This window comes from Carettochelys insculpta, chromosome 13 (assembly GCF_033958435.1).
Source record: "Carettochelys insculpta isolate YL-2023 chromosome 13, ASM3395843v1, whole genome shotgun sequence".
Taxonomy (NCBI): domain Eukaryota; kingdom Metazoa; phylum Chordata; order Testudines; family Carettochelyidae; genus Carettochelys; species Carettochelys insculpta.
Window position 1 is genome coordinate 39,104,150 of NC_134149.1, and position 15,491 is coordinate 39,119,640.

At 40.7% G+C, this 15,491-nt stretch overlaps 1 protein-coding gene across 4 annotated transcripts in view; it reads left to right on the forward strand.

Moving 5' to 3' along the window:
* Window positions 1-15,491, forward strand: part of DIAPH2 (diaphanous related formin 2) — an 829,633-nt gene that overhangs the window by 408,335 nt on the left and 405,807 nt on the right. For all 4 annotated transcript variants that reach the window (XM_075008062.1, XM_075008063.1, XM_075008060.1 and 1 more), the window contains one exon: window positions 1,577-1,706. In XM_075008062.1, the coding sequence (XP_074864163.1) occupies window positions 1,577-1,706 (130 nt within the window). The remainder of the gene's footprint in view (window positions 1-1,576; window positions 1,707-15,491) is intronic.

Here is a 15,491-nt window from a genome sequence, read left to right on the forward strand (position 1 = left end):
ATTGCTTTCTAATTACCTAAGTATCCTATATTTTTAAAACCTGTTCCTATAGTGTACTCATTCTCAATAGAGTAAATCCTTAAATCTGCAAGCCCTGCATTAAAATGAGTGGGGGAATCCTATCCTTTGAGGATTATAGAGTTATAACTTTTAATGGTTTACAGAAAGAGACAAACTGGAGATTGTATGTACATATTTATGTATTCTTTTAAAATAAATCCTTCATTTCATTTGCAGGATATGTTGTACCTTAATCTGTATTAGCAAAGCTCTATACCCTAGGTGGGTTAAAAATATTTACAGATTCATCTGTGATAGTTATGCATGTTGAATAGTAAGAGAGAGAGAGCCATGTTAGCCTGTATTCTGACAAAACAAACCAGTGGTCATGTAGCTCTTTAAAGACGAACACAATAATTTATTAGGTGATGAGCATGCATGGGGCAGACCTACTTCCTCAGATCTGGAAGTGGGTCTGCCCCACGAAAGCTCATCACCTAATAAATTATTTTGTTATCTTTAAAGTGCTACATGATTGCTGGTTTGTTTTGTGGTGGTCATGCTCATCTATGAAAAAGTCTGAAATTTAACTGCCTTCTGTAGCTGCATTATTCTGTGCTCATAGTGTCCTTGCAAATATGTATCAATTATGTCATGTATATCACTCAAATCAAAGAAGAATACACATGCTGCTAAGTTAAATTCCGCAGGTTGGCTATGGAGAAGGACTCTGTCTTTGGATGGACTTTTGATGGTGAGAGAGAGACTTGCAAGCTTACACAGAGCTCCTCTTCACATCTGAGAAATGTTCTGAATGGGTTACAGCTAGAGGGTGGAACAGACTACTTAGCATTGCATGTAGTCATCAGAGGGTTATAGATTCTGAGACTTCTGTTGCAAGGGGGTAGATGCCTCTGTTACTTTTGATTCCTTTTTCTTCCAATTGTGTGTTTTTCCATTCAAAATAAAATTCAGTATCTTTTGTTGTGTGTGAAACAGAAAATGTTGAGCTGAGACTCAATTGCATCATCTGACTCTCTTGAATCCTTACAGTTCTTCAATAGGCACACAAACCGCACGTGTGTTCTCCTCTCCCTTTCCTTTCAGAGGACAAGAACAAACATGGATTGAGAGCACTGTTTCCCGGAATACAAACAACAGAGAGATTGCTTTAGGAGTTAGAATTTATTCAGAAGTTTTAATTGAATAAGTTAATTCAGTTTCTGACAAAACTTTAACTTCTAGATGTACAGTCTTATAACATTCAGTCCTCCTCTGAGCTGGGACCATCTCAGAACTTCATCCTCACCATATAGGACATTGAAACCCAAGTGCACCATGCCTCTTTGTAGATTTGTGTACTTGGGATCTTTCAAATATTTGAACTGTTTTCTGTGATCGGGATTGTTTTAAAATACATGCTAAGGTTTTTAATTTAATTCACAAGTTGGCAATGCGGTAAATTTCACTACAATCCTAAATTAAGTGAAATAAAACAAATCTAAAAGACTTCAGAAAATAGATTTATAAAACTAAACCATATCCTTATTTCTTTACCCTGTTTTTATCTTTGCAGATTAGAGATACTAAATCATCAGATCAAAAAACAACACTCTTGCATTTTCTGGCTGAAATCTGTGAGGAGAATTATGGGGACATCGTAAAATTCCCAGATGAACTGGAACATGTTGAGAGTGCAAGTAAAGGTAAGCAAGTAGAGAGAAGATAACTTGAGTATTTTTTAATCTGTTATTTTTAACTTTACAAATTACTCTAGGTACCTTATATCTGTGTTGGCATTAAATGCTCTCTGAACATTGAATTTTTGATGGTCATATAATGTAACATCGAGCGATTAATATTCCTCATGGATATTTCTTCTGTTTTTTGGTTTGACCTGGGAAAAGGTGTGGGGATTTTTGCTTTGAAGTGGAGTGAGGTAATGTTCAGGTCTCCATTACCAGTTTGTAGATTAATTTTACAAGACAGTCAGCCGAGTCCCCAGAAGTATAATGATTCCTCAAAACAGTAGGAATTTGAAGAATTTCTGTAGAACTGTCTAGATAGATGACTGAGGGCTTTGGAACCAAAGTGCAGTTTTACTGGTCAGGTTGTTCATATTGTCAGGTTTGTAGTGTCCTGTGGTCTTTTTTTAATTTCAGACACATGATGCTTATATTTGCGATTGCTGGTGTTGTTGGTCCACAAGTAACAACAAAAACACCACAGTCTCAGCTGAACAACTATTATTGGTGTTGTTCATGCACAGATATTCTGTTCCATATCTTTGATGCTGTAATCAAGGAAAGAATGTTTCATTGGAAGGGTGGTGGAGTACTGGAATGTGTTACCTAGAGATGTGGTAGAATCTCCGTCCCTAGAGTTTTTTAAGTCCTGGCTTGACAAAGTTCTGGCTGGATGATTTAGTTATGGTTGATCCTGCTTTAGGAAGTGGGCTGGACTTGATGACCTCCTGAGGTCTCTTCTGGTCCTAGGATTCTGTGATTCTATAAATATGGGCTACAAAGACTTAGTATGGAGGTGTGTTTTATTTTATTTTATTTTATTTTATTTTGCATTGTTTACTGTTATCAAATTAACAAGAAACTTCTTCATAAACATACTGTAATGCATATTTAAAAATACAGGTTAATTGCTGTTTGTGAATGTGAAAAATCAGTAATTATTTTGCTTGGTCAGGAGGGCAAACTGTCTGTGCGATGTAAACTTAAGCATACTTCACATTTTATGGCGGAAAGGCTTTTCGTCTGAAATTTCCATTTCTCTCTGAAAGGACAGAGAAAACATACCTGACGTTTTCTAGTTTTGGTGCTTCCCAAATAGGGGCGAAATTTAATTTAATTAAGAAACTGTTTCTTTAATACATATTTGCCACTTTAAAAGGCTGGAGGGACTCACATTTAATCAAGTCTGTTTAAACAGCTTGGCTGTGTCTACACTTGTATTTCTCTTTCAAAAGAGGTATGCAAATGAGGAAAATCAAAAATACAAATGAGGTGCAGATTTGCATATCTGGTGCCTCACTTTCATATTCTTATTTCAAAATAGGGAAGGAGGATTCTTTTGAAGACTGGGTTTACTTTCGAAAGAGCGGTATCTACACTGGTTTTCTTCTTTTGAAAGAAGCTGTTTCGAAATAAGAATAGGCAAATGAGGTGCCAGATATGCAAATGTGCACCTCATTTGTTTTTTTGATTTCCCTTGTTTACATAGCACTTTCAAAGGAGGAATGCAAGTGTAGACACAGCCCTTCTCTTTACAAAATCTAAATCCTCAGGTCACTTGCATGATTTCTTAATGACAAAATCTTCCTGGAAGTTTGCCTGGTAAAACAATGAGGCTGTGTCTACACGGGCACAAATCTTTGAAATAGCCATATTTTGAAGATTACTAATGAGGGGCTGAATTGAATATTCAGCGCCTCATTAGCATTAGGATGCTTCCAGCCGCGGCACTTCGAAAGCACTGCTTTCAAAAGCTCGCAGCTTGGCGTGGCTACACGGGCTCCTTTTTGAAAGGACCCCGCACCTTTAGAAATCCCCTTATCCTGATCAGCGATTGGGATAAGAGGATTTTGAAAGGTGCGGGGTCCTTTTGAAAAGGACCCCTGTGTAGTTGCGCCGAGCCATGCGCTTTCGAAAGTGGAGCTTTTGAAGCACTGCGGCCAGAAGCATCCTAATGCTAATGAGGCGCTGAATATTCAATTCAGCGCCTCATTAGTAATCTTCAAAATGGCCATTAGCATGGCTATTTCGAAGATTTGTGCCCGTGTAGACACGCCCTGAGTGAGGAATTCAGGCTTTAACCCTTACTGAACTTGTCTTCTATTAATGTGCAACATAATAACAATAATTTAATCTGAACGTTACTCCAACCATTAACTGAGGAACATTTAATATGGTAACATGCCACCACTGGGACCAATTTTGCAAACCTTTCCTGCATTTTGAATAGTAATAGAGAGGAAGCCGTGCTAGTCTATACACTATCAAAACAAAAAGCAGTCAAGTAGCACTTTAAAGACTAGCAAAATAGTTTATTAGGTGAGCTTTCGTGGGACAGACCCACTTCTTCAGACCATAGCCAGACTCTGTCCCACGAAAGCTCACCTAATAAACCATTTTGCTAGTCTTTAAAGTGCTACTTGACTGCTTTCCTGCCTTTCTGTGGGTTAACCCATCTGTCAGAACTGACAAGAAAGGGCCATAAACTTGTGCTAAAAAACAAATGTCCAAGAGTTTGTCACAATGAATGTGATTTTTTTCAAATGTTTGCCCCTTATTCCAGTGTTTTGTCAGGGAATAAAGGACACCCCAGTTCTTTTTCATGTAGTAGGTATAGTGTATTAATATTGTTTTAATATATGCCTCCAGTGGTATCAAAACTTTGATCTATTTAAAGTGTGTGAAACAACTATATATATATATATATATATTTTCTTTCTTTCTTCAAGTATCAGTGTGCTAAATGTGGGTATACACTGGTGGTGTATTAATGGTGACAACTGAGCATATGCCCTTCCAGGCACTAATATATCTGCACAGAATCAGGATGGTAACAGAGAGGAAGCCGTGCTAGTCTATACACTATCAAAACAAAAAGCAGTCAAGTAGCACTTTAAAGACTAGCAAAATAGTTTATTAGGTGAGCTTTCGTGGGACAGACCCACTTCTTCACACCATAGCCAGACCAGAACAGACTCAATATTTCAGGCACAGAGAACCAAAAACAGTAAGCAAGGAGGACAAATCAGACAAATTTGCTCACCTTCACTATTTTGTTGCTGATTTGTCCTCCTTGCTTACTGTTTTTGGTTCTCTGTGCCTGAAATATTGAGTCTGTTCTGGTCTGGCTATGGTGTGAAGAAGTGGGTCTGTCCCACGAAAGCTCACCTAATAAACCATTTTGCTAGTCTTTAAAGTGCTACTTGACTGCTTTTTGTTTTGATAGAATCAGGATGCTGATTTAAAATACCAATGTTAGAGTTTCAGGCTCAGCTGTGCTTTAGGTCTGTTCTCATTCCTATGAAGTGCCATTTTGGGTCGAATGACAGGTTTCGCTCCTCCCCCTCCCCCCCTTGCAGCTTTACAGTGGCATATTGGATCTTAGGGGGGCAGTTTTTCTGCCTGCAATTATATTCTCCTAACACACCCAGCTGTCTTCACAGTGATGGTTTTTTAGCAGTGGTGCACTGCACCATCTCCCTCCCCATAGCATGGGTGCAGGGTTAGAAAGCAGCCTGGGGGCAAGTTTAGAGGAAATGGAGATGAGGAGTTGCTGACTTTTAGGACTGCATCACTGTGTGTTCAGAACCATACCGTGGTGGGAGCCTGTGGCAGCAGTTGAATATAGTGACTCAATTTGTGATAAATTTATTATGACTTTCTTGAAAACACTATTTTGTGTCTTCAAATATGGGTTTGCTTCATTCATGGAAGGATGCAGAGCATGCTGAGAAAAGACATAAAACCAGAAGTAGTGTGTGCTCATATTTCTCTTTGCCTAAATCGTAATCTTTCCTTATAAGCCTAAGTACATTTTGTTCAGTCCAACTACCCCCATTTCTGGATTGGGGGAAGAGAGCTTGTTTCTTGCACTTCTGTGTGTCTTCATCAATGTGCCTCTGTCAGCCCCCAGGACAGCTGCTGACAACCCACTCAAGTGCCTCACTTTGTTCTCTCATGTTTCTTTCTAGACCACCGCTTTTTAGATTATAGAAGTAACAAGAAGTTCTATGACACCTTATAGACTAACTGATATTTTGGAACATAAGCTTTCATGGGCAAAGACCCATGGGTCTGTGCCTGCAAAAGCTTTATGCTCCAAAATATCTGCTATTCTATAACGTGCCACAGGACTTGTTGTTTGTGTGAATACAGACTAACACAGTTATCCCGGATACTATTTACGTTTTAGTAACTCCCTGTGTCCCAGGTTTCTGGCAAGAGGGACATTACCCAATTTATAGCTTTCTTATTGTCCCACTAGTCCTCCACCAAGGATCCTTGATATAGGCTGTGCTTTGTCTTTGCCAATGTCTTGTTACCTTCCTAAGAGAACTTCTTGATTTTACTCACAGCCAGACAGTATCATAGAGAACAGGTAAGGTGAAATGCATATACTATTTATTTAAGAGTGTACATAATTCCCTCATTCAGCACAATAAGCAAAATAAAGCCAAATAAGAAATTTAATGTGCCATGCCAAAGGCTCTGAAGCATTAATCTGATCAGATACATTCACAGTAACAATGCTGCTTTCATCTTTATTCTGTTCTTTTATTTACTTAAACTGGATCTTGTACTGGTTAGCTGCAATATTTTTCCTCCCCTTTTCCAAAAAATTATTTGTTTGTTTATGCAAATGTTAAATTTCAGGATAAATGTTACTTCCTGTCATTCTGTGTTCATATTGTCATACTGTGTTCACTTTGTTTACTTTCTTTATGATCAATGCTTGAACTTTGATCCATTTTTATATCTTATTCCTGCTTCCTATTAACTTAGCTTTTTGTTGTTTTATTATTGGCAATTCTGTCTTCATTTTCGATCCCTGGCCTGTTTTTACGAAAACAAAGGGCTTGTGTGGATGCTCTCTTTTGAAAGAGCAGATCACTTTCTGATCCACATTTTTGATCTTCCAGAAGAGCTTCTTTCGAAAAAATCTATGTATTTTAGACATAGCCAATGTTTTGCACTTATCGGAAATAAATATCAGAGGTCAAGAGTTTGTTAAAGAGATATATTGATTGCCTCCTCCCCACACCATCCCCTTCTGCTTGTTTCTTCATCCACCATCCATCCACCAAAAGTGTTGTTACCTAAATCCTCACATTATTAATGGTGCTCTTGTTGAATAATGTGGAGTTGTGAAATAATGTTGGTTAAGATATTTAAACTAACAACTGCCTAAAGACAGAGTTGCCTATATATTAAACTTTTGGAATCCGCAATAAATATGTTCCATAGTAATGTAAGATCAGGAGTTTGTTGTGAAAATTAGTCACAGCACATGGCGATATCATTAAAACTGTTTAGCGGGTTTTATTCATATTGCTTTATTACATAAATGTCTTTATTTTGTTAGGCTATGTCTACACTAGCCCCAAACTTTGAAATGGCCATGATTTTGAAGTTTACTAATGAAGCGCTAAAATACATATTCAGTGCCTCATTAGCATGCGGGCGGCCGCGGCACTTCGAAATTGACGCGGCTCGCCGCCGCGTGGATCATTCAGACGGGGCTCTGCTCATAGGAATAAGGGGACTTGGAAGTAGGCAGGGATCCTTTCGAAAAGGAGCCCCATCTGAATGAGCCACGCGGCGGCGAGCCGCATCAATTTCGAAGTGCTGCGGCCGCCCGCATGCTCATGACGCGCTGAATATGTATTTCAGCGCTTCATTAATAAACTTCGAAATGGCCATTTGCATGGTCATTTCGAAGTTTGGGACTAGTGTAGACACAGCCTTAGTATGCAAACTGATAGTCCCAAAAGCTTTCTGCTAAACTGGTCACTGTCCACATTAACTCTGGTATTAAAGAAAAACATGCAAACATGTAGCACTTGGATTATTTTACCTAATGCTGTTTGAATTAGACCTGAAGGCCAAATTCCATTTGAGATTTACTCTTGAGGATATGCCACAGCTCTGTATAAGAGAGACAATTTTTAAAACAAATATAGTAGGTGGTGTTTTGTGTCCTATGACAACATAGCAGTATGTAACCATTTTCTTACATCAGTATTCAATTTAGTATAGACTGTTGTTATTTATTTGCAACTTGTTTGCATCAATTACAGGCTCTATTAAATGTGAACAATGCTACAAGCGACCAGTTATATATTATTCATGTACAACCTGTAATGTAGTTGCAGGGAAACCAAAGGAGAGTTATATATAGACCTTGTCAGCTGTGGCCCTCCCTTTTTAATCTATTTGCCCCAGGCCCCTAAATGTCTCCACTCTTTAAATACCCTTCTGAACGCCCCCCCCCACACTCATGCATCTGATGAAGCGGGTCTTTGCCCATGTAAGCTTATGCTCCAAAATATGTTAGTCTATAAGGTGCCACAAGACTTCTTGTTGTTCTTGAAACTACAGACTAATATGGCTACCTCTCCGATGTTTGTCAAATGTCTCACACAAAAGATGAATCTTACAACCAAAACAAAGAGTAGTCTTTGAGCTGAGTTTCTAAACTTCAAGAAGACGCTTTAGAAAAGGACTAAGTGAATCTTAACTTCCACTTTACTCTGCTCTGATTAGGCCTCAACTGGAGTATTGTGTCCAATTTTTGGCCCAGCATTTCAGGAAAGGTGGGATATTTATACAAATCTTATAGAACTGGAAGGGACCTCAAGAAATTATCAAATCCAGTCACTTGCCCTCTTGGCAGAACCAAGCACCCTCCTTGACAGATTTTTTTTTTAATCTATTTGCCCCAGGCTCCTAAATGGCCTTCTCAAGGCTTGAACTCACAAGCCTGGGTTTACAAGGCCAATGCTCGAACCACTGAGCTAGGTCAAATTGAGCGAAGTCTACTTAAGAATAACAAAAATGACTAATGACTTCGGAGGAAAAATTGAAAAAAGAATGGATTTGCTTAATCTGGAAAAGAAAAGACTGTAAGGGGGCATAAGTTTCCAAGTATCTACAGAGTTGTTACAAGGAGGAGGGAGAAGTTCTTTTCTTAACCTCCTGAGGATAGGACAAGAAGCAATGGATTTAAATCACAGCAAGGGAGGTTGTGTTTGAACATTAGAAACTGTCAGGGTGGTTAAGCACTGGAATAAACTGCCTAGGGAATTTGTGAAATTTCCATAATTAGCAATTTTTAAGGGCAGGTTAGACAAACAGATGTCAGAGAGTGCCTAGATAATACTGAGTCTTGCCATGAGTATGGATGACTGGACTTGACCTCTTGAGGTCCTTTGATTCTATGTCCACTAGCACACTTTAATGCACTGTATATCCATTTCACTTATTAATGGTAGTGATGGTATGCATCAGTTACATGTTACATTCACTAAGAATAGCCACCTTTTTCAAAATTCATTGCAGTGATTTATTCAAAAAGCACATTTCCTTCATAAGTGATTTTTTTCCCCTTTCTGCATTGGTTTGCCTTTAATGCGAAAACATTTTTTTCAGTGAAGAGTTCTGCTTAAAACTCTTTGCCCAGTGCATCCTTCTTTGATGTGTTCTGTTCTGACAATAGTGTATAGGGCATTTTAGTGAAGTACATTTGACGAAAGCTCATCATGTAATAAATTCTTTTCTGAGTCTATAAAGTGCTGCATGTCTGCTTTTTAATTTTGATTGTGTTTAGTGCGAGTTGATTGAAAAGTACATGAACTGCAGCTTTTCTCAGGTTGAGAAAGCCAGTTAGGAGCACGCTGGGAAGAGTGCACACATTCTAAGGGTCGAAGCATGAGTGAGACCGAAATCATGTGTTTGTGCATTAGTTTTTCTTCAGCTTTCATTAGTATATGCACATCCCACATCTGCATGGCACTGAGCCCTTCAGAGGCACAAGTGCAGAAAAATTGTAAGCAAGAATAGATCCATGATTTATCACAGTCTGCATATCTTGAGGCATGATAACTTGGAAAAAAATAATATAAGACTTTCTGCAATCAGGTAAGTAAGGTGACAATATTTGAAGGTGAGTGGTATGAAGTGTTTCAACCTTATTAAAACTATTCTCTCAAATTTATGCAAAATATATATGCAATAAAGCAATATGAATATAATATACTACAGTAGACACACATGCCTACATATCTTTAAAGTAAGAATGTCATGGAGAAGTGCTTATAAAAAACTTCCGTGAAAATTTCCTTGTCTACTAATATTCTCTTTCTCTCCTTCTGGTAGCTCTTGAAACCTTCTGAGGTTTCTTGATTATCCTTGCCATTATATGGGGATTGTCAATTTTGCAGTGTTGGATTTTATAAATTCAAATTTGACTATCTTCACCTTCCCACGTGCTTCTCACAAAGTCGACTTATTGCTGCCACACTCCGTTGGCAAACATCAACTGTTGTACCAGTGCATTGTGGGAACCTATCCCACAGTTCCCTCATCCCCATGGCACTCTGGGTATTTTTGCTGGTATTTGACATCTTCCCACTTTTCATTGCCCTCATCCCGACCTGTGGTAAGCAGACGTCCATTTTTCAAGGTGGAAGGAAAGAAAATAAGTGCATCAACAAATGCACAGAAAATCTCCTTATTCTATAACTGAATTGCTTTTTAAAACACTAACTATAAGTGAATTAAGAAAGATGTTATAAAAATCAGCAGGCAAGTGTCTTCTCAAGTGGCCCTCCACCAATTGTCCCACCTCCCTTAATTACATGTGATCCCTGAAAATAATACAGGGACAGTGAAAAGCATGAAGAAAGAGTAGATAGAGTAAGTTTTTGAGAAAGAGAGTTGCTGAGGAGAGGGGTTTTGGATTCTCAGTTCACCACACTGCTTCTGTGCACAGTCTGTGTTCTCAGCTGGCCCTCCACTGACTCTCCCTGCTCCCTTGCTTGCATCTAATCTCTTAAAATAATACAGAGACTATGAAAAGCATGAAGAAGGAGTAGATATTAAAGGTTTTAGAAGGAAAAAAAAAGTTGGTGAGGGAGGGCATTTTGCTTCCCAGTCCATTATACATCTTCTGTTCATAGTTTGTATTCTCAGCTGGTCCTCTACCCCCGCTTCTTTGCAGGAAGGGGCTCAAAGATACAAAAAAAGAAGATAGAAAAAGCTAGGAAAAGATTTTTGGCTTCTCTCTTCACTGCGCAGACATTGCCAACATGGGGGGATAGGGCTTGCGAAATTTAATTGCCATTTTGGGGAGGTTTAGTATTTTGGAGCTTGACTGGCCAGTCGACATAGTCCATGAAAATCTTTTTTGGCTGTGGGGTGCAGGGTCTGTGGTTCAAGGGCTACTGGAACAATTTGCCCTTGGTGGCAGCCAGGTCTTGCAATTTATAGGTGCCGGGGGAAGCTTACCCCAGTGACAGCTAGCCCTCTGGGTTCTGGTTGGTGTGGGAGTGGGATTTCAATAGGGGGCCAGTTGAGGTGGTCTCCCCAGTGCCAGCAATGCCCTAAAATCTTAGGTGCTGGGGAGTCTTCCCCCTGGTGGCAACAACTCCTCAAAAATCTTTCTCGTCATTGGAGTCCTAACTGCACACAAGTCAGGACATGGTGCTGTCTGGCAGTTGGGTCAGCACCGAACGGCAGGCACATCTTTTGTTGGACTGGGAGTAGCCACATGATGGGGTTGAGTGCAGGAAACACCCTGACTGCGTGATGCCTGTGTGGGGGAGGGAGAAGTAGCACATATACAAATGTAAACTGCAGAGAAGACGTTTCTCAGACTCTTTTACAAGCATGACCCGCACAACAGCCTTGCTTCCCCATGTCATGGTGATGCAGCATCTGGCACAAGGCAGTGCAGAAAAAAATACCAAGTGCTCAACTATCAGTGGTAGAGAGAGAACCACGAACTCCATGTTGAGTCTATTTGTAATGGACAGATGCACTCACAACCCTAATAGCAAAGAAAGAAAGACATTTCCCAGACTCTCATGCAAACATGACCCCACATCCACAGGCTTCCTGGTCCTGAATTGAAATTTGTGGTCTTCCTGTTAACTAATTCCTGCGCACCTGGAGAGCAGTGGCCAGAGCAGAGCACTGTGGTGCATTGTGGAGTCAATCACAGAATCACAGGGCTGGAAAGGACCTCAGGAGGTCATCTAGTCCAGCCCCCTGCTTCAAGCAGGATCAATCCCTACTAAGTCATCCCCCCCAGGACCTTGTCCAGCCGGGACTTAAAAACCTCAAGGGATGGAGAATCCACCACCTCTCTAGGCAACGCATTCCACTGCTTCACCACCCGCCTGGTGAAGTAGTTTGTCCTAATATCTAACCTACACTTCTCCCTCTTCTACTTCAGACCATTACTCCTTGTTCTGCCATCTGACACCACTGAGAACAGTTTCTCACCCTCCTCTTTAGAGCTCCCCTTCAGGAAGTTGAAGGCTGCTATTAAATCACCTCTAAGTCTTCTCTTCTGTAAACTAAACAAGCCCAAATCCCTCAGCCTATCCTCATAGGTCTTGTGCTCCAGACCCTTAATCATTTTTGTTGCCCTTCGCTGAACCTGCTCTAGCAAATCCACATCCTTTTTATTTGGGGGGGAGGGGCAAAACTGGACACAATATTCCAGATGTTGCCTCACCAGTGCCGAATAAAGAGGAATAACTACTTCTCTAGATCTGCTTGAAATGCTCCTCCTAATGTACCCCAGTATGCCGTTAGCTTTCTTGGCTACAAGGGCACACTGTTTACTCATATCCAGCCTTTCATCCACCATAACCCCTCTGTCCCTTTCCATTGTAGTGCTGCTGAGCCAGTTGGTCCCCAGCCTGTAACAATGTTTGGGATTCTTCCACCCCAGGTGCAGGACTCTATACTTCTCCTTATTGAACCACTTCAGATTTCTTTTGTCCCAATCCTCCAATTTATCCAGGTCCCTCTGGATTCTCTCTACCCTCCAACATATCTACCTCTCCCCCTAGTTTTGTGTCATCCACAAACTTTCTGAGGGTGCAACCCAGTCCCTCATCCAGGTCATTAATAAAGATGTTGAATAACACCGGCCTCAGGACTGAGCCTTGTGGCACTCCGCTTGAAACAGACCGCCATCCAGATATCGAGCCATTGAGCACTGCCCGTTGGGCCCGACCACCAAGCCAGCTTTCTATCCATCTTATAGTCCAAGGATCCAATCCATATTTCCTTAACTTATGGACAAGAATGTTGTGGGAGACCATATCAAAAGCCTTGCTGAAGTCAGGGTATATCACGTCCACTGACTTCCCCATGTCCACAGAGCTTGTTACATCGTCATAGAAGCTGATCAGATTGGTATGTATGGGACACCTCTGTAGGCTAATAAATTCAATTTTAAGACATGGTGCTTCCACACTGGCCTTTATTTCACCTTTTACATACAAACTTGATGCTCTACCCAGCTCGTTCCGATGATGATGATATCAATATTAATTCTCCCTAAAGTGAGCTAATGGTATTTACAATGAAGACAATCTCGTTGTAATATCACACTAAGTGCACTAAATTCTAATTGATATGGCTATGGTCTGAAGAAGTGGGTGTGTCCCACGAAAACTCACCTAATAAATTATATTGTTAGTCTTTAAAGTGCTACTTGACTGCATTTTTGTTCTAATTGATATCAGTGTAGATGCAGCCTTATTTGAGTTTTCTCATATCCCACTGAGTGCACTTCAAATCATTATTGAAATATGTCATCTTATCCTGCATTCCTTAGGACAGGATCTGTGTCAATGTGCTCTAGGGCCAAGGAGCACAGGCGGTTCATCATGCTTTTGATGCTTAGTGCATTCTGATTTGTATGGACAAAATTTTAACTTCTAAATAATTGCCTGCAGTGATTTTAGATTTCCTTTACTACTTGGCAGAGAACATGAAAAGGGTGGGGTTTTAGTTGTTGTTTTGTTTTTGTTTTTTAAATGTAGAGTAGATCCTCAGAATTACAAACAGCTTGGGAATGCAGGTTGGTTGTAACTCTGAAATGTTCATAACTGAACAGGACACTGTTTCAAAAGTTTAAAGCTAAATGTTGACTTAATATGACTGATGGCTGACAGGACATCTGATGGCTGACCTCTGTAACTTTAACACACAACTACTTCAGATTTGGTGACAATATATACCTTCAAATCAGCGGCACAGCTATGGGTACCTGCATGGCCCCTCAATATGCCAATATTTTCATGGCTGACCTGGAACAGCGTTTCCTTAGCTCTCGTCCACTAACACCCCATCTCTACTTAGGCTACATTGATGGCATCTTCATCACCTGGATCCATGGGAAGGAGACTCTGGAGGAATTCCACCAGGACTTCAACAACTTTCACTCCAACATCAACCTCAGCCTGGAACAGTCCACACAGGAGATCCACTTTCTGGACACCACGGTGCTAATACACGATGGCCACATCAATACCACCCTGTACCGTAAACCTACTGACCGCTACGCCTACCTTCATGCCTCCAGCTTCCATCCCAGACACACCACACGATCCATTGTCTACAGCCAAGCACTAAGATATAACCGCATTTGCTCCAACCCCTCCGACAGAGACAAACACCTACAGGATCTCTACCAAGCATTCTTGGAACTGCAATACCCACCTGAGGAAGTGAAAAAACAGATCAACAGAGCCAGACGTGTGCCACAAAGCCTCTTCCTACAGGACAAGCCCAAGAGAGAAACCAACAGAACACCACTAGCCATCACCTACAGTCCTCAGCTAAAACCTCTACAGCGCATCATCAGGGATTTACAACCCATCCTGGACAATGATCCCCCACTTTCACAGGCCTTGGGAGGCAGACCAGTCCTTGCCCACAGACAACCTGCCAACCTGAAGCAAATCCTAACCAGCAACTATACACCGCACCACAGTCACTCTGACTCAGGGACCCATCCATGCAACAAACCTCATTGCCAGCTCTGCCCACATATCTACACCAGCAACACCATTACAGGCCCTAACCAGATCAGCCACGCCATCGTGGGGTTCATTCATCTGCACATCTACCAATATAATTTATGCCATCATGTGCCAGCAATGCCCCTCTGCTATATACATCGGACAAACTGGACAGCCTCTATGTAAAAGAATAAACGCACACAAATCAGACATCAGAAATGCAGTATACAAAAACCTGTAGGAAAGCACTTCAATCTCCCAGGCCACACAGTAGCAGACTTAGAAGTAGCTATCCTACAGCAAAAAAGAAAATTCAGGACCAGACTCCAAAGAGAAATTTCTGAGCTACAATTCATCTGCAAATTCGACACCCTCAGCTCAGGCTGAAACAAAGACTGTGAATGGGCTGGCTAAAAATAGAAGCAGCTTCCCCTCCCTTGGTGTTCACACCTCCAGATCAACTTTTGGTAGTAAGCCTCACCCTTGCTGACTGAGCTAACCTTGTTATCTCCACCCTTGCTCTGGCTTATTTATACCTGGCCCTGCAGATTTCCAAGACCAGCATCTGATGAAGTGAGTCTGTGCTCACAAAAGCTCATGCTCAAAACTTTTCTGTTAGTCTATAAGGTGCCACAGGACCCTTTGTTGATGATGTAAACTGGATTTTTAATTTTTTAAAAGGGCAGGATAATCCCATGATCTTTAGCTCTTGTAGCCATTCAAGGAGGGACTTTCAGGGTCATCACATATCAGGACATATACTGATTGCCTGCCAGGAGCAGGAATTGATGTTTAATATTTTATGAAATTTAGGTTTGAGAACCTTATTCAGATTTTGCATCAGGGGTTTGAAGCCTAATGTCTGTTCAACAGACAGCTTGAAAGCCCCATGTGCAAATCTATGTTTCTAGACTGTTTGGTATAT